This window comes from Schistocerca piceifrons, chromosome X, assembly GCF_021461385.2.
Source record: "Schistocerca piceifrons isolate TAMUIC-IGC-003096 chromosome X, iqSchPice1.1, whole genome shotgun sequence".
Taxonomy (NCBI): domain Eukaryota; kingdom Metazoa; phylum Arthropoda; class Insecta; order Orthoptera; family Acrididae; genus Schistocerca; species Schistocerca piceifrons.
The window spans coordinates 64058435-64079377 of NC_060149.1; the positions used below are offsets into that span (position 1 = coordinate 64058435).

At 43.0% G+C, this 20943-nt stretch overlaps 1 protein-coding gene across 1 annotated transcript in view; it reads left to right on the top strand.

The window, feature by feature from the left end:
* The window catches only part of LOC124721738 (dihydropyrimidine dehydrogenase [NADP(+)]), a 295913-nt gene that overhangs the window by 271684 nt on the left and 3286 nt on the right, over positions 1 to 20943 (top strand). Inside the window, exons 18-19 of the mRNA XM_047246840.1 lie at positions 2852 to 3009; positions 17271 to 17379. Of these exons, the coding sequence (XP_047102796.1) occupies positions 2852 to 3009; positions 17271 to 17349 (237 nt within the window). The 3' untranslated portion in view covers positions 17350 to 17379. The remainder of the gene's footprint in view (positions 1 to 2851; positions 3010 to 17270; positions 17380 to 20943) is intronic.

Sequence of the window (20943 nt, forward strand, 5' to 3'; positions counted from 1 at the left end):
ACAGATCAGTGCCGTACAGCATTTTTCAGAGAAAAAGACTGATAAAACTGTTAGCATGTGGCCGTAACGTGCTGTTCATGTCTCTTCTGTACCTACATTACATCACTGTTCTTTTTGTATCCCTAATTAATTCGGTTCCCTCCGATACACAGGTTTGAACTGCTGAGGAGTTCCTCAAGCGTCAACTTTACGTTACAAGTTACTCTGGATGTAATTAACATTTTACAATATAAGAAACAGCACTGATTAAGTATTTTTTTCTATTTTCAGTTGTGATAAAAATAATAACAGGTTTACATAAAACAACATAAGTTTGTGTTGAAAATCATACTTCTGTGCATTTCTCAGTAATGGTGTAATTGGCTAATACAAAACAATTGCACCAGCCCCTCTCCTCACTTTCGGTCTGCGGAATTGGTTATTCAGTGTTTGTTGTGGTTTGTGAGCTGTTTCCAATGGTAATGTTGTGTCACTCACCCCAGGTTCAATTAGTGATACTGCCAAGTGTGTTTCCTTGGTGGGAGTACTGTAACGTAGAACACTCAGTCTCGTGGGGCCGGTTGAGGAGCTACTTGAATGAGAAGTGGCTGCTTTGGAAAAACCCACGTCCCTGCATACCATACCCAAATGACGTAGTATGGCAGAGGCTGGCAGGCTGACCGGTTGGCGTCGCATGGCTCACTTTGAGTTTAATTCTTTTTCCAGTTCATTATATTTTCCTGCAATCTGCACAGTGAAGCAGGCAGCTCCTTGTGAACGACAGCTGTCGTATCACCCGAGAATGTACATTTTCTGCTGTCTACCTTCGACCACATAGGAAAAAGTTATATAGTCGAGCCACGAATTCGTGTAACTGTTTTGTGTACCAGTGGCGGATGAATGTACTTTCTTATAGCCCAGTTCGAAGAACATTGGACTCTATCCATGTTAGAATTACACGTATCGATGTATAACCACCGCCCTACACAATTAATTAAACCCTGGCACAAAGATGTAGGGCTAAATAACCGACACTTTTTCACGTGTTCTTGCTGCATTCTTCTAGAGCATATGGGTATCAGGTGACCTTAGTCTATTCTGCTGTTTAATTCTGATTTTTACGATTCAGAGACAATGTGCGATTCTGCATTAGACCTAAAATAATCACTTAAACTGGTCAGAAAAATTGTGTAACGTCTCTCTACCTAAAGTACACTACTGGCCATTAAAATTGTTACACCAAGAAGAAATGCAGATGATAAACGGGTATTCATTGGACAAATATATTATACTAGAACTGACATGTGATAACATTTACACGCAATTTGGGTCCATAGATCCTGAGAAATCAGTACCCAGAACAACCACCTGTGGCCGTAATAACGGCCTTGATATGCCTGGGCATTGAGTCAAACAGAGCTTGGCTGGCGTGAACAGGTAAAGCTGGCCATGCAGCTTCAACACGATACCACAGTTCATCAAGAGTAGTGACTGGCGTATTGTGACGAGCCAGTTGCTCGGCCACCATTGACCAGACGTTTTCAGTTGGTGAGAGATCTGGAGAATATGCTGGCCAGGGCAGCAGTCGAACATTTTCTGTATCCAGAAAGGCCCGTACAAGACCTGCAACATGCGATCGTGCATTATCCTACTGAAATGTAGGATTTCGCAGGGATCAAATGAAGGGAAGAGCCACGGGTCGTAACACATCTGAAATGTAACGTCCACTGTTCAAAGTGCCGTCAATACGAACAAGAGGTGACCGAGACGTGTAACCAATGGCACCCCATACCATCACGCCGGGTGATACGCCAGTATGGCGATGAATACACGCGTCCAATGTGCTTTCACTGCGATGTCGCCAAACACGGATGCGACCATCATGATGCTGTAAAAAGAACATGGATTCATCCGAAAAAATGACGTTTTGCCATTCGTGCGCCCAGGTTTGTCGTTCAGTACACCATCGCAGGCGCTCCTGTCTGAGATTCAGCGACAAGGGTAACCGCAGCCACGGTCTCCGAGCTGATAGTCCATGCTGCTAGAAACGTCGTCGAACTGTTCGTGCAGATGGTTGTGTCTTGGAAACGTCCCCATCTGTTGACTCAGGGATCGAGACGTGGCTGCACGATCCGTTACAGCCATGCGGATAAGATGACTGTCATCTCGACTGCTAGTGACACGAGGCCGGTGGGATCCAGCTCGGCGTTCCGTATTACCCTTCTGAACCTACCGATTCCATATTCTGCTAACAGCATTGGATCTCTACCAACGCGAGCAGCAATGTCGCTATACGATAAACCGCAATCGCGATACGCTACAATCCGACCTTTATCAAAGTCGGAAACGTGATGGAACGCATTTCTCCTCCTTACACGAGGCATCACAACAACGTTTCACTAGGCAACGCCGGTCAACTGCTGTTTGTGTATGAGAAATCGGCTGGAAACGTACCTCATGTCAGCACATTGTAGGTGATATTTTTTTAATCTTATGGGGCTTTACTGCTAAGGTCATCAGTCCATAAACTTACACGCTACTTAACCTAAATTATCCTAAGGACAAACACACACACACACCCATGCCCGAGGGAGGACTCGAACCTTCGCCGGGACCAGCCGCACAGTCCATGACTGCAGCGCCAACCTTGTGTGAAAGCTCTGAAAAGCTAATCGTTTGCATATCACAGCATCTTCTTCCTGTCGGTTAAATTTCTCGTCTGTAGCACGTCATCTTCGTGGTGTAGCAATTTTAATGGCCAGTAGTGTATTTCAATAACTAAAAAAAAATCAACGATGAGACAAAGTACGATTATCGCTGAAGTTGTGGCAAAGCTGTAGTTTTTTATACCGGCATGTGATGTGTTTTCCAGGACCTGTGCATCAACTGTGGGAAGTGCTATATGGCGTGCAACGACTCTGGCTACCAGGCCATCCAGTTCGACCCTGAGACGCACATGGCGCGGGTCACGGACGACTGCACGGGCTGCGCCCTCTGCCTCTCCGTCTGCCCCATCATCGACTGCATCACGTGAGTCCTACTATAATGTGCTCTGTGTAACTTAGTGGAATCAAGAAAAGGGGGCTATTGCGAACTTGTCAGACATGTGAATGCGTTAGTAGTGGTTATTCTGTTTGCCACGTCATGAACACTATCGTATCACCAAAAGGTGATAAAAAGACAAAAAGAGTGTCGTATGATATTGTTAACTGGGAGACGCTGAAGTGTTGTTCGAAGCCTAAGTGGAAAGCGTTTTCTCCCACAACGCACAATGGCTCATTTTCACACTGTGTATGAGAGGTGCGTTTTAAGCGTGTTGGTGACTTCAATTGGTATGTGTGTGTATATCATCGTGTCACTGATGTCTTGTATAATGATGATCGCCCATACATAACTTACTCCTCTTGAACAGCACCAAGCGGACTGCCTTGCTTAACTTTCCCATCTGACGGAAGGACCACCATTAACAGTATAACACGGCCTCACTTCATGAGACACTGCAGAGAGGTTGGGACTTTAATCCGAGACATTCGTCCAACGTTTGGTGGACAGGAACGTTACGCCACCTTGGCGGCCAAATACTGGTGGTGAAAACTCGAATTAGTTACCTCCTAATCGAGCGTCACCACACAGTGGTCCGTTAGAGACATCGGATACAGAGGAAGGCACCAAAAGCTAATAGTATGGGGAACTGATGCAACTGATTTTCTATTCCCTCCTGCTGTAAAAACTTCCTGCTGTAACCTTCATTCACCCTTAATCTTTGTGCCCACTTAGTTCTCCTGTAACGAAGTACCCCTACCTCATGGTTGTTCTAATGAAGAGAGTTGATGCTTAGCTAACAGCAGAGGAGGCTGAGTGAGAACTCGACATCAACCTCAATTTCCAGTTCCAAAGAACCTTCTCATCTGCAGTAGCCCTAGTCCCATATTTGTCTAAATACTCTCAGAACCCTTTTTATCGATTACCCAATTACTAATTTACCCAATTACTGATTTACTACCAGAGACATAACGCTGAATCTTCCTGACCAAACCACACAGTTGTCTGAAATGCTTAACGTACAGGGACCATCTGACCTACGATTCTACAAATTGCCCCCTTGTCCCCATTGCAAAGTCAGATCCCCCATGGAACAATTTCCCAACCTGCAATCCCCACCCCAATATAATATCTGTTACCTATACGACCCTACCTTCCCCCATTAATGTAAGGCAACGTTTCCCCCAAAAATTCTGAGTTGCTGTCCCCATCTGCCCTCTCGATACGACACTCCATCCAAACCATTCTGTAGTAACGCACTACCCAGATGTGGGATTACCATGTGGCCTTTAGGATCTAGTGGTCGACGGCGAGGATAGTGCACAAACCCGAAAGGACAAACCGAGAGTATTCCAAAACACGAAAGCGAAAAATCGTCAATAGCGCACAAACTAAGCCACGATAGCAAACCGAGAGAAAAACCAAGAGCAAGTGAGTAGTTAAATGCGAAAATAACGTCGGCAATTGAAAAGCATCGGAAAAATTGACACAACTGGATTAGGAAGTGCGCACACGTTCCTCGCAGCTTATGCTGCCTGACGGTCTTCCCAACTGACACGAAATCCATGCCACCCATGGATGGCCAACGCTGGTGCGTCAATTTCCGTCGTGATATTCGAGTCTGGCGAGGATACTAAGCATTCATGATGCCGAAGATATTCATTTTGTTAACATCGATCTGCAAAATATCCAGACCTATACCCTTCAACAAGTCACGCTGGCCGCCTGTCATGAATTTCATCTAAATTCTTTCGCGACAGACTCCATTTCCTTTTCTCGTGTCTATAGTCCTTGTCTAATCCAATTCCCATTCTACTGTGCATAGCAGAACCCCATCCAGCCGCATCTTGTCCCCTCTGCAGGCGTGGCAAGATACTTTGCCTTCACTTTATGAAACATCCCCTTAGAAAAATTAATGAATTACTGTGCTGATAAACCTCTTATGTTATTTGATTTTCAAACAGCTGAGCAAAACTGAACGTACCCAGACATTTATCTCTTTACTTATTCTGATCATCACTAAACTGACACACAATATTTTTTTAGCGCAACGCAATCTGAGTTTCAATAATCCGTACAAAAGAATGGTCCTCACTAACAATAACCTATGCCTTTCATGAATCACTTACCTCACAAAAATCGTTACTCAAACTACTGCAATACAGCGTGCGCCAATACTGCCAGCTGAATAAAAGATTCTAACTACTGAAGGTACTAACTACAGATAGGCATAGTTAGCAAATGAAAGATTTTCATAGAGAACAAACAATGTATTTACCTTAATAATGTTCAAAAGTCATCATATATATATCAGTTCATGACATCCAATATTACAAATTTACTCTTTCTGATGGACACACGTCCTGATTGTCCCTCTTAAAATTCTGCCATCTCTCTCCCCACATCCACCACTGCTGGCGGCTCACCTCCAACTGTGCAACGCTACGCGCTGTTCACATCCAACTGCCCAACACTACAATAGCAAATATTCCAACTGCCCAACACTACAATAGCAAATATTCCAACAACGCAAACCAGCCACAGACTTCACACAGCACAGTCAGTGATTTTCATATAGAGCGCTACGTGGCGTTACCAACATAAAAACCTAAACAGCCTACTTACAACTTCAACCCTCAAATATGCCCCCCCCCCCCCCCCCCAGCAAACTCATTCCTCCAACTCACATCCACTATATTAGCTCCGAATCCTCATTCTGCTTCCACCTTCCTACTCATGTGTCCATTCCTCCGCAGTATCGATCCAAAGTTGATCACCGAGCTCCAGACAATAGTCTCGTTTCGGTCTACAACACCGCCTGTGAGAGTACAGCTGAGCTTTAGACATACCCGTGTGGATATCGAAATGGTCCATATCTTCTGGACTGGCCGATAGTCAGGTCACTCTCCATGTACTCATACACATTTAATAAAAGATGTCGTGCAACGGACAACGGATAACTACTAGGACAGAGGTGGCAAACAGGGTGTTCATCTAACTGTGAAATAAAACAATGGTCCATATTAATTCCTGTTTGTTGTAAAGCTCCCTGCTAACATATGCATGAATAAGAAGTCATTACAAGATTTTTTTCGATCTCAACAAATGCAGACAATACGAAAACTGCCAATTACTGACATGGGACGGCTCTAATCTAATACTTGAATGTCACGGTAAAGACTGGATAGTTTAGGTGAATAGGATAAAACCGGAATCTGCCAATGAGTTATGGGATGACAAATCCGCAGTGGACACACAGTGATTGAATCTGCCAGAAGAATCGGAAAATACCACAAACAAATAACATCAGTGATCAAGACACGAATGAGCCTTCAGTCACTCGAGGAAAGGATAAGATTTGCAGAACGTAATCGATCCTAACAACACGACTATCAGTTTCCGGTAATTCTCATATCTTACTCGCCCAAGCTGCGGCTTCTCAACACATTCTGCACTCAGTGGCGTGGCACGTTGTGGGGGCCGTCATCTGCTACGGACTGCAACACATCAGCTGTTGATCGCTAGTACAGCACTTCCCTACGTCTGCAGATGCCGCGCTTACTTCCGTGTCCCCAGATCAAGCGTATCATTCTGTGTCCGCAGCTGAAGCGCATCGTTCCGAGTCACCAGCCGAAGTGTTCTCTACCAGCACCGAGATTTTCTCCTCTCTACATGCCCACCCCAGTTCCCATGCGTCAGTGAAAAAGGCTCCGAAAAATGCTGGCTACTGCTGTTTTTGTCAATAAGACAACACACTCCCCTCGTAGCAAAAGTTTTATAACGTTAACCGACTGTTTCATTACGATGCACGAAGTTCTCAGACGATCCTAACAAGGGAACCTCCCCATCGCACCCCCCTCAGATTTAGTTATAAGTTGGCACAGTGGATAGGCCTTGATAAACTGAACACAGATCAATTGAGAAAACAGGAAGAAGTGTGGAACTGTGAAACAACAAGCAAAATATACAAACTGAGTAGTCCATGGGCCACATAAGCAACATCATGGACGAAGTGTGCTTAGAAGCGCCGTGGTCCCGTGGTAGCGTGAGCAGCTACTGAACGAAAGATACTTGGTTCAAGTCTTCCCTCGACTGAAAATTTTACTTTCTTTATTTTTGCATGGTTATTATCTATCCGTTCGTTCATTGACATCTCTGTTCACTGTAATAAGTTTAGTGTCTCTGTTTTGCGACCGCACTGCAAAACCGTGCGAATAGTAGACGAAAGGACGTGCCTCTCCAATGGGAACAGAAAACATTTGATCGTAAGGTCATAGGTCAACCGATTCCTCCACAGGAAAACACATCTGATATATTCTATACGACACTGGTGACGGCATGTGCGTCACATGACAGGAATATGTTGTCGACCCACCTAACTTGTACACTTGGCGAATGGGTAAAAAGATGCTTCTACCTTGCCCGATTTAGGTTTTCTTGTGGATGTGATAATCACTCCCAAAAAAGTGATGAAAACATAAGAGTTTGTCACATAAACTGAAAATAAAAAATTATAATTTACACTTGATGGAAGATTTGAACCTAGGACCTTTCGTTCCGCAGCTGCTCACGTTACCACGAGACCACGGCGCTCCTGCATTCCAACCGTCCTTATTGTTGCTTATCTTCCCTTGAACTACTCAGTTTGTATATTTTGCTTATTTTTTCACAGTTCTACACATCTTCTTCCTGTTTTCTCAATTGATCTGTGTTCAGTTTTTCAAGGCCTATCCACTGTGCCAACTTATAACTAAATCTGAGGGGGGTGCGATGGGGAGGTTCCCTTGTAAGCTGTATTACCACTCCTCAGATAAGTTTTCCACTTCAGGAAATATCTAATCTCCACATCGTATTTCTCGGAAAGTGGTGCCCTGACTTCCTCTTCTCTGCTATTTTTTAAGATTAACCAATGTAGAGCCCGCTTGTGACTTTTTAGGCAAGATTGCGTTCACCCCACGTGAAGCGAAGCCAGAAAATTGGTCCATCCATTTACAACGAGAAAAGAATTCCTGAACTCAATCCAGCTCTTTTGCTTCTTACGGAATGCAGAGATCTCTATTTGTTACTGATTTCCCCTTACACAGCGTTCTCGAAAGACTACCCGTCGGTGCAATATGGTTCAAATGGCTCTGAGCGCTATGGGACTTAACTTCTGAGGTCATCAGTCCCCTAGAGCTTAGAACTACTTAAACCTAACTAACCTAAGGACATCACACACATCCATACCCAAGGCAGGATTCGAACCTGCGACCGCAGCGGTCGGGCGGTTCCAGGCTGTAGCGCCTAGAACCGCTCGGCCATCCTGGCCGGCGTCGGTGCAAAACAAAGTTCCTTTGAAATGTGTTTTGGCCACACGGCACTGGTTCTAATAACTAAGACTGTGCCTTTTATGAAAAAAAAGAAAGAAAATATTCTCAGGATAAGATTCTCAGAGCAAAATACATATTCTGAAAAGGTTCTCAGTTTCGTATAGAAAAAAATTCCAAGCATAATCTCTGACGAGGGAGTTCTTTGTCATGACGTCCCCTCCTTGAGAAAGTTCTCGGTGTGTCTCGTCTGCCGCGACTGGCACAGAACCCATGGATAGTCTTAGATTCCATTAATCTCACTCAAACAGGGCAAACTATTCAATGCAAAAATATGGAATCGGCATCAATGTGTTCTGGAAGAGTTGCATTACGTTTCGGGTTTTCTTTTATGTGCGGCAGCAAATTATTAAGACGATCAAGGACAGTTTACGAAAATGTATTCTCTGGCGATCGACGTATGGGAAACTTTTTCGTTATTGAAGTTAGGTGAACACATTATGCGAACGAAATCTTAAGACATTTTCATCTAGCCTTCTCGAAACCTGAACCCTGTCGGAGATTTTTAACACGAGATAATTTTTGTTAAATGTGACGTATAATGATCCTTCGATAAGGATTGGAGCTGAAACAATGAGTTTGTGCCACGGTTCGCGCGCCAAGTACTTAAGTGGTCGCTCGGTCAGTTTTGTTACGAGAAACAGATCGCTAGGTTTGTAATATGCCAATTATTAATTTTTCTGATCCACTTATTTATTTCTAACATAACAAAATATAAGGTTTATGCTGTGACAAAACATGATGATGAACATCTGAAAACGTCAGTGACACAGTTGTTTGGTGTATACCTAAGTCATCTCCTACACCAGTCTACAAACCTGGGTCTGCTAAACAGCACAAAAATTGTTTCATTTTTCCTCCGTTTGAAAAGTTGCCCCCCTCTTCTTTCATTATTTTCGGGAAGGAAGTTTGCCAGCCAAATAATGTTTTTAATGTTAAGCCAGTATGAACTTCTACACTTTCTCACTTTAGTATTTCGTCGGGCTACGTAGGTCTTTTTTGCCTTCGGAGTGATATAAATTTTGCCATTTTTACTAAAAAACAAACTAGGTAAAACTTAACCTCAACAGAACTTACTCAGCTCGAAGTATTCTACAGACCTCACGTCAAAAAACGGGGACTGTTCCCCACTTGTGAGGAACTTCTCTAATTTTATTCATACGAAATCAGAGAAAGTTCTTCGCCTTGAGCAACTTCCCCCACCCTTTTACTTAAGCTGAGAACATTCTCAGGTGAAGTATATTCTCCGACTCACTTTATTCATGCGAACCTTAGAACGTTCTCTGAAATGCGGAGAATAAAGTACATTCTCCGTTTTATTCGTACGATTCTCTGTGTGAGTGCAGGTGTTCATCACGCTATGTCATATGACTTCTGTGAAGGTAGGCATGGACCCCAAACTGCACAGGGTGCGTTGTGTGAAAAATTCCAGAACGCGGTGCCCAGACGCCCGGCCCAAAGAATGCTTGTGTTAAGGCGTGTACGAACCATTAGTAGACTCATCGTTGTCAGCCCAGTCCCTTTCGCCTCTCAAAGCCAAGTCGAAACTCCCAGGAGCACCCGCCGGCCGCTGTGGGCGAGCGGCTCTAGGCGCTTCAGTCTGGAACCGCGCGACCGCTACAGTCGCAGGTTCGAATCCTGCCTCGGGCATGGATGTGTGTGATGTCCTTAGGTTAGTTAGGTTTAGGTAGTTCTAAGTTCTAGGGGACTGATGACCTCAGATGTTAAGTCCCATAGTGCTCAGAGCCATTTTTTTGTCACCTTAGTGCATGAATTCAAGAAACTACAAAATTGGCTCTGTGTACTGTTAATTCCACTTTACATTGTTCTCATTACGTTTTTCATATTTTGTGGATGCTTGAAAATGGCAAAAATATTGAAACTGCAATCGTAAAATAAAACACTAACAGCAAAATGACATCACTTAAAAAATTTATACAACTGAGGACTCATATTACAAGAAAGTAATTTTCTTTTCCCTCCTGCTGGCAACTCTCCCAACCGGACACCAAGTCATTGCCCTGTGCCTCTCTCAGGACCTTTACTCATCATGGACCCAGATAAACTACGGAAAAAATCATATGCAAAACAGCCTCTAGTAAAGAGAAGGAATTACTATGAAAGTAGACTACTTAACCGTAACAATCACTGTCGGTACTTATTTCAAGCGTTGAACATTTTATTAATTGACAGGAATAGAATTCAGATAGTAATGACTGTAAATCGATTATGAATGACACAAGAAGTGTACCAGTCCAGCAATGGACAGAGCCAACATCGACCTACCCAATATACGCTGTGGTGCCAAAAGTCACAGGATACTCCCTAATTTTACATCTACATCTACATCTACATTTAGACTCCGCAAGCCACCCAACGGTGTGTGGCGGAGGGCACTTTACGTGCCACTGTCATTACCTCCCTTTCCTGTTCCAGTCGCGTATGGTTCGCGGGAAGAACGACGGCCGGAAAGCCCCCGTGCGCGCTCGAATCTCTCTGATTTTACATTCGTGATCTCCTCGGGAGGTATAAGTAGGGGGAAGCAATATATTCGATACCTCATCCAGAAACGCACCCTCTCGAAACCTGGCGAGCAAGCTACACCGCGATGCAGACCGCCTCTCTTGCAGACTCTGCCACTTGAGTTTGCTAAACATCTCCGTAACGCTATCACGCTTACCAAATAACCTTGTGACGAAACGCGCCGCTCTTCTTTGGATCTTCTCTATCTCCTCCGTCAACCCGACCTGGTACGGATCCCACACTGATGAGCAATACTCAAGTATAGGTCGAACGAGTGTTTTGTGAGCCACCTCCTTTGTTGATGAACTACATTTTCTAAGGACTCTCCCAATGAATCTCAACCTGGTACCCGCTTTACCAACAATTAATTTTATATGGTCATTCCACTTCAAATCGTTCCGTACGCATACTCCCAGATATTTTACGGAAGTAACTGTTACCAGTGTTTGTTCCGCTATCATATAATCATAAAATAAAGGCTCCTTCTTTCTATGTATTCGCAATACATTACATTTGTCTATGTTAAGGGTCAGTTGCCACTCCCTGCACCAAGTGCCTATCCGCTGCAGATCTTCCTGCATTTCGCTGCAATTTTCTGATGCTGCAACTTCTCTGTGTACTACAGCATTATCCGCGAAAAGCCGCATGGAACTTCCCACACAATTTATACATATTGTGAAAAGTAATGGTCTCATAACACTCCCTTGTGGCACGCCAGAGGTTACTTTAACGTCTGTAGACGTCTCTCCATTGAGAACAACGTGCTGTGTTCTGTTTGCTAAAAACTCTTCAATCCAGCCACACAGCTGGTCTGATATTCCGAAGACTCTTACTTTGTTTATCAGGCAACAATGCGGAACTGTATCGAACGCTTTCCGGAAGTCAAGGAAAATGGCATCTACCTGTGAGCCTATATCTAATATTTTCTGGGTCTCATGAACAAATAAAGCGAGTTGGGTCTCACACGATCGCTGTTTCCGGAATCCATGTTGATTCCTACAGAGTAGATTCTGGGTTTCCAGAAATGACATGATACACGAGCAAAAAACATGTTCTAAAATTCTACAACAGATCGATGTCAGAGATACAGGCCTATAGTTTTGCGCATCTGCTCGACGACCCTTCTTGAAAACTGGAACTACCTGTGCTCTTTTCCAATCATTTGGAACCTTCCGTTCCTCTAGAGACTTGTGGTACACGGCTGTTAGAAGGGGGGCAAATTCTTTCGCATACTCTGTGTAGAATCGAATTGGTATCCCGTCAGGTCCAGTGGTCTTTCCTCTGTTGAGTGATTTCAGTTGCTTTTCTATTCCTTGGACACTGATTTCTTGCCGGATCTCCTTTTACCCAACGTAGTGCAGCAACCCGACGTGACAGGGACTCAACAAGTTGTAGGGAGTCTCCTGCAGAAATACTGAGCCATGTTACCTCTATAGCCGTTCATAATTGCGAAAGTGTTGCCGGTGCAGGATTTTGTGCACAAACTGATCTCTCGATTATGTCCCATAAATCTTCGATGGGATTCACGTCGGGCGATTTGGATGGCCAAATCATTTGCTCGAATTGTCTAGAATGTTCTTCAATTCAATGTAGAACAATTGTGACCCAGTGACATGACATCGTTGTTTGCGAAGATTAAGTCCACCAATGGTTGCAAATGGTCTCCAAATAGCTGAACATAATCATTTCCAGTCAGTGATCGGTTCAGTTAGACCAGAGGATCCAGTCCATTCCATCTAAACACAGCCCATACCATTATTGAGCCACCACCAGCTTGCACAGTACCTTGTTGACATTTTGGGTCCATGGCTTCGTGGGTTCTGCGCCACACTCGAACCCCACCATCGGCTCTTACCAGCTGAAATCGGGACTCATCTGAACAGACCACGGTTTTCCAGTCGTCTATGGTCCAACCGATATGGTCACGAGCCCAGGAGAGGCTTTGCTGTAACCAAAGGCACTCGCGCCGGTCATCTGCTGCCATAGCCCATTAACGCCATATTTCGCCGGACTGCCATAACGGTTACGTCCCATATTGATTTCTGCCGTTATTTGATGCAGTGTTGCTTGTCTGTTAGCACTCTACTGCTGCTCCCAGTCATTAAGTGTAGGACGTCGGCCACTGCGTTGTCCATGGTGAGAGGTATTGCCTTAAAAATTTGGTATTTTCGGTACACTCATTACTCTGTGGATCTCGGAATATTTAATTCCCTAACGATTTCCGAAATGGAATGTCCCACGCGTCTAGCTCCAACCACCATTCCGCGTTCAAAATCTGTTAAATCCCGTCGTGTGGCTGTAATCAAGTCGGAAACCTTTTCGTGTGAATCTCCTGATTACAAATGAGAGCTTTGCCAATGCACTGCCCTTATATAACTTGTGTACGCGATACTACTGTCATCTGTATAAGTGCCACCCCTATCCGATGACTTTCGTCTCCTCAGTGTACATGTATCAACTCTACGAAGATCACAATGGTAGTCTTTATCATCATCATCCAACCGAGATCATATATTTCCAAAATACTACATCAATATTTATAGCTTTTTAAATACTTTAAGAGGTGTAGAAGAATGAAACCGGAATTTGGTGGCAATAATTACACGTCTGTTGTTTGAAACTGATAAACAATATTTTACTAAAAATAATCTCCATTGCTATTTATAGATTTTTCCCTTCTCTCCGTAGGCTATGAGTGCCACGCCAAAATACAGTTCTTCTTTTGAAGCGAACCAGTCAGCGAGCCATTTTTGTACATATTCATATGAATTGAAGCGTTGTTCAACGTATTCATACGAACTGAAACGTTGTTCAGCGAGAGCGTGTCCCAGTAATGCAAATAGATGATAATCGGACGGAGCCAAGTCTGAAGAGTAAACCTCATGCCCTAGTATTTCCCAACTGAACGCCTCGATCGTTTTCCTGACCAGTTTTGCTGTGTTTGATGGGGCGTTGCCATGGAGCAATATGCCTTTTTCCATATTCTGGTCGTTTTTCGCGTAATGCTCGATTTGAATCGATAATTTGCTGTTGGGAGCGAGCAGCGTTATCGGTTTCACCGGGTTTTAGCAGCTCATAACAGATGACACCCTTCTGATCCTACCAAACACAGAGCATTGTCTTCTTTCCAAAGCGATTTGGTCTTGCAGTGGATGTCGATGGTTTGCCTGGATTCACCCATGATTTACGACGCTGAGGATCCATTCTTCATCACCTGTCAGTATTCGATGGAGAAACGACTTTATTCTGTGTCTGGTGAGCAGCATTTCACAAGTGGTCTTTCGATGTGTTTGCTGTCTTTCATTCAGTTCATGCGGAACCCATTTTCCCACTTTCTGCATCTTTCCCATAGCATTCAACCGAAGAGAAACGGCTTTCTGCGTCACATTCAGTTGTTCCGCGAGTTCCTGTTGAGCTTGAGTATCATCGTCATCCAATAAGGCTTGCAATTCGTTGTCTTCGAACGTTTTCGGTGGTTTCCCACACTAGTCGTTTCTCACGTCAAAATCTTTTGAATTTTTTGAACCACTCGAAACACTGTTTTCCCTAGAGCACGCTCGCCGAAAGCTTCGACAAACATTCGATGCGATTCTGCAGCAGTTTTCTTCAAATGAGAAGAGAAAACCAATGCTGTCCACAAATCGTGATTCGTAGGCAAAAAAACTCGACATGTTTATGGCTTTGAAACAGATACCGGTGTATGGAACTTGGGTTACTGTGTGTTGACATTCGTCGTCGGCCGTTGCAGGAAGCAAATAGTGCTGCAGACGCGGTCTCACGGGCCCTACGCTGACGGCTAGCACCTTCTATAGGGAAATTTCGGTTTCATACTTTTACACCTGGTATATTCATTGTAAAAAAAAATTTCTGTGTGGCTGAAAAGCACACACTTCGTTGCTGACTTTTCTCCGTGACACGTGTATAAAACCAACAAGGTAAAAAATATGCTCATCCAATAAACCCCCGCCTCAAACTGACACGCACTATACCAGCTTCGAAGCTGCATATCACTTCCACCATCATGCTCTGGGAGGGCAGGACGCTTCAACACTCGTCTAACAAGCCATCGATTTTTTTCATCCACCTAAATAGCTACACACACACACACACACACACACACACACAAAAACACACATACACACGCACGCACGCACGCACGCACACGCACTTGGATGACAAGTACACTGTTGCCCCAGTAACAAATTAAAATAATTTGATCACCCTGGTATCTAACAGTTTTCTTGTGTAAATTTCGCTTGCTTGTAAGGCAAATGCCAGAACTGGAAATCCCTGTCAAATATTCCCAAATCGGAATCTCTCCCGCAATACGCCCACCTTTTTTCTATAATAAGTCTTGAACAGCCTGTCCTATCCGACTGCGTAGAGTATGAGAGGCATTGTAAAAGTGCAATTGAGTTGGTGCACTTGTCTCAACCAGGAAGCACTCCAGTGTTCGTTATGAAGAATATCTAGTGCTGGTGCCTAGAGATGAATCACGGGCAGGACTTGAGTGGTGCTGATCGCACGTCAGTCGGGCAACCAGAACTAGAGTAGGTCACATTGGACAATGGGAACCAGAGTGGGTCAAGTGAAATTCAATGTGAATATAGGCATAGCGTTCAGTTTCAGTTTCGTATCTGCTGTAAAACAAAATAAAAAGTTTTCACTTAACGTGATTTTACCTACATGGAAAAGTGGTATTGCGGGATACCGCAGGTTATCAGCAATCCTTGCAAGGACGTATTTCATTGAATTTATATGGATATGGTTTGTTCCCCAAAAACATATGATAATAGAATGAGTATTTCGATATATCATGCATGTTATATGAATAATCAACATCAATAAAGTGCAGCCTAAGGAAATCTGTAATATCTCGCGTAATAAAAAGCTTTCTAAATCTTCAGTACACATTGACACACGAAGCACACATTTATGTGTGGCTCATCTGAGTAATGGAACTATCTACGGAGTGTAATGCGCAAGTTAATACATCCAGTATTTAAGAAAAAGAAGAAGGAAGGAAAGAAAGAACGTCCCATCGACAATTACGTTTAGAAGACGGAGCACAAACTTGTATTGTACACGGTTCTGAAAGGGAATAGAGTCCTTCCCAACGTAACCATCATGACATTTTCCTTGAGCGATTTAGGGAAACCAAGGAAAGCCTAAATCTGAATGGCTGGATGGGGATTTCAATCCCAGTCTTCTACATCTACGTCTAGTTCTACATACATACTCCGCAAGCCACCGTACTGCGCGTGGCGGAGGGTACCCTGTCCACTACTTGCCATTTGCTTTCCTGTTCCACTGGCAAATAGAGCATCTTAATCCAACATCTCAGCCACTGCACCAAATCGCTGGGTAAACGGTTCAAGATATTCTGAGGGTGAGGAATGATCTTTGATTCGACTTTTGAAATAACATGCACGGATAAAGATTCAGCTGGGAAGGGAAAAGTGACGAATTGTCCAGCTGGCACCGTCGCGTTGTGCATAAAGTTACCAACCAGCCGTCGTCCACGCTTATATTTTCCGTGATTTTCCTAACTCACTCCAACTGGGTAAGCCACGCTCCATTTCCTTCTCGGTCCTTGTCCAACTGAACAACCGTTCCGTCTATAGCCTCCCGCCATCGCTGAGACGTTAAAGCGTCATCGTTCTGGCAAATTCCTCAACAATGGCGACCCTACCAGAGCGTGCAAAGTGTGCTCTGCACCCGGGCATCGGCTCAGGAGGGTCGTTCAAGGCTGAATGCATGATCCACCACTAGGCTAACTATTAATTTGTACACAAAGCTATCTGTTACTAATTTTATTTCACATACAATCATGATTAACAGATCCGTTTCATATTAGTGACAGGCTTCTAAACTGGGCGTTGATAACCACGATATTGACCGCCCTAAACAAACAACAACAGCTGCTAAACGCTTGCAACTCACTTATTTCATTGGGCCCTGCTGTAAGTTGATTTGAAAGTACTGACACTGCCTAGGATTTTGTGAGTACTCAAGTTCTGAAAGTAGATTTTCCGTAAACGTTTTTTTTTTTTTAATTGATTAATCATATGTTTCAGTGTTTTTTGTGTGTTAATAAACGTAGGTTCTACAAAAAGTGTTTCCAAATAAATCCTAAAACAAAATTAATATCTCAGTATATTTTTCAGTACTAGAGCTGGATTAGGTGGTTAGTCTAACTTTAAAATTAGATGTGGTGGCGTCAAGGTAGTGCTCGCAACCTGGCTATAGCTAGATATAGGGTAGAGCCGTCTCTATTGCTTCCCTTAGCTGGTTGTAAGTTATAGAAATTTACTGCGACAAAATAAAGTGCCTGACGTGAATGTTACTTGTCTTTTGCAGCATGGTTCCGAGAACAACACCGCACATAATCAAGCGTGGTGTGCCTTTCGCAAACGGGACACTCGAGCCAGTGTACTGACAAATTGGTGCATCGCAGTCCTTACAGCAGGTAATCGCCTTTGTATTTACAGCATAGTTACGCCACTTGCTAATTCAAGTTATGTCTCGTGTCTCAGTAGGTTTCTCTACTAAATTTTCCGTTCGTTTCTGGGGAGCCGTATAAACGTGGGTAGTTCTCTAATTGTCTTCTACAAGAATTCCTTAAATGCTGACTTTTATTTTCAGACCACCTTTGCAAGAAAGTTAGTGAGCAAGACATTAATAATCACCAACCAGTCTTACTACTACCTCCATTTCCAAGCAACTACAAAAACATGAAAGTTTTATAACATACATCTTTCATAAATGATTTAGTCTGTCTCAATTTGGATTTCAAAAGGGTCTCTCCACAGATCACCTTATTTTTTCCATTCACGGTTCATACTCTACAAAATTTAAATGAAAAAGAATGTTGCCAACTGTTATTTTCTGTGACTTGTCCAAAGCGGTCAAATGTGCAGTCCATAATACGATGGCTATTCGGAAAGTAAGGTCCGATCGGGCGCGAAAAGGAAACCACAGTGAAAATCCGATAAAGCTTTGCAGAGATGTATTGGGCAATGTCTCTAGTATACCTGTCGATCGCGTAAAGTCGCTTTTTTCAATTAGGAGTGCACAGTGTGCACATAAAGACGCCTAGTTAAACAGTGTCTTCCGCAAAGTACGATGGCCAAGTGAGAGATTACGCCTGATGTCATGCAGCCCACATAACACAACTGTCATGCAGTTCCTTCTTCATGGCAATTTCCGAACGCACTCGGCAGGGGCAATGAAGATGCTCCTGCAACGTTTTCGATGGGAAGTGTTTGATCATCCACATTACAGCCCGTAACTGGATGCCCCTGAGTTTTATCACCGCTCACATGAACCGCTGGTTTTGAAGACAACTTCTTGGCACAGTGAATGAGCTGTAGACAAGCGTAGAGAATTGGCGGAAAACAAAGGCGGCTGCCGTCTATGACAGGGGTACTGGAAAGGTGGTACTAAGCTAGGACAAATGTGTAAGTTGGAGCGGCGACTACGTAGAAAAGTAGCTGGAAGGTGTAGGTAACTGTAGCAAATAAAACATTTTCAATTCTCAGGTTGGCTTCCAATTCGCGACCTATCGGACCTTACTTTCGGAATAGTCCTCGTATTCTCCTAGAGAAGCTCAGATGTTATGGTATCAGAGGCCCTGTTAGTATCTGCTTTTCATCCTATCTAACTAAGAGAATGTAAAGTGTTGCATTAAATAACTTAGGAATAGTGCACAATGAAACAGCGTCTTTAGCTGGAGAATAATCACTAAAGAAATATCACAAAGATCTATGGTGAGTCCACTACACGAGGGTAAATCAATAAATGAAACAGAATTTCTAAACTCGAAGTGTTTGTACTGATAGGAATCTGATCTGGAAGTCACATGTTTCAGACCTTCTTAAACTTCTTTTTCGATAAAACGAATATCGCGCTAGACTAATTTGGCACTGCTTTAGCGAATGCGCGCGTAAACAATTTTGTTCGTAACGAGAAATAAACCGACGTTTTCGTCGACACTGGACGTCGCATGAAAGACGTGATGAGGAGTATTTGGTTGGGCTGACTCCAGCTACATGTCGGAAAAATTAAATTGCGAATATCTGCCGCAACAGCAGAGAAAATAGGCTGCCGACTCTTAGGAGGGAAAGCGGTACATACAGAGTATTACAGAACGTAGTTTTAAAATTTTGGGAGATGGTAGTATATGAAATTCAGAACATCTTGCAACAAGGAACCTATAGCCGGAAATGTGAAATAAAGTTTCTAAAGCACTATGCACTTTCTACACATTCGATAGGCTAAATGAAACACAGTAATACTCTAGTCTGCAAAAACGTTTATTGACAGTAGAGTACAATAAAATACTGTAAACTGAATTTGCTGCTTTACTACTATAGAGCAAGTGTTCAATGTGACGACCATCAGCACCGTTACATAATGTGCAATGACAAACAATGTTTTGTCTGATCCTCTGTAATATCCGCTCTTCCCTCTGATAGTATCAAACGCTGTAAAGGTGCACTCAATAACCTCAGGTGCTGTTCCTACTCGTACTGAGTATATAAGGGACTTTGCATAGCCCCAGAAGATAAAGTCAAGAGAGATGAGGTCAAGGGAGTGCATTGACCGAGAGACTAGGCATCCCCTTGTAATGTTGTTACTTTAATTTGCTATGAAAGCGGTACTGATAGACAATAAAAGCGGGTTAAAAGCTGTGAGCTGTCTGGGGAAGTTAACCGTGCATTACTGCGCAACTGTTTCACCAGGTATCTAGTCTAGGTTTACCAAATTCCCAAACAGACTAACATTAATTATAATCTTTTAATAGTCATACAACAACCGGTAATATATATATATATATATATATATATATATATATATATATATATATATATATATATATAAGAGAATTTAAATAAAAAGAAAGAAATTAGTTTATATTTGGAAATTTATTTTAAGATTGATCATTGAAATTTCAGCATATTAAACTCGATTCATAACTAAGCTGGTGCCTTATTTAGGATTGTGAAAATGTGAGATTGTAATCTTACGGAACACATCAAATATGGAGCCAAGATTGGGAGACTGGATACAACACTGCATTCATAAAATAACACACGAAGAACGTTGAAACATATGCAAGAGGAAATTAACCACAACCAACCGATTCAATTTTCAACGAAAGAAATTAAGTTCGTAGCACAATCCTGTCCGTCATGTAATTACCACACACTGGTATACTAAATTCATACTAACTCTCTGTGAAATCTTCCCAAAAAGAATAGCTGAGGGCTACTTTGATGATTACACCACATGCTTCACGTGGTCAACTTGGTTTACACAAAGCGTATAACTCCACAATAATTTTGATAATTAAAATTAATTAGATCGAAAAGCAATTTACAAAAGAAAAACCTCGAACTGGTTACTAACGTCTTACTATTAACCTGATGGGTCAAACAGTTATATAAGCACGTGGTACTGGTCTCGCAAAGTACACCCCACGTGGGTTGAACATAAAGAAAAGTTGCTATATTGAAAAATATTGTCAAGACGAGACGTTATAATCACACAAGCATTCGCATTTAAGATTGATCTTAATTAGAGTTACTGATCAACACGTGGTTCCACTTTACTCACAAAGTAGTGACAAAGCAACTACCAGAAAATAATCTGAACTTCACACGAGAATTACACTGCGCTGCAATTTAAGATAACATTAGATATTTTGGAGCTAAACCTGAAATAAAAGTGATTAAATTTTCAGTTAGGCTGAACTTAAGAAATCCATTGTCCTACGGACTTAGCAGACACGCGCTTAGCCGGAGATCTTACCACTTCAGAAGCTCGCCACGGACGGACTGCCTGGTTCCTTCCTGAGGATGGCTCACAAATACAAACGGAAGTGGCCAGAGGGGCAGCTTCCTATACCAACATGACAAGGGACAGACAGGACCATACTAAGAATGGAAACCTCTCTGCTCTTATAAAGCGTAGCTACCTGTTCCGACGTTGGTCCTACTGTTCTCTAGCAGACAGGCTTGTCTGCTACCCT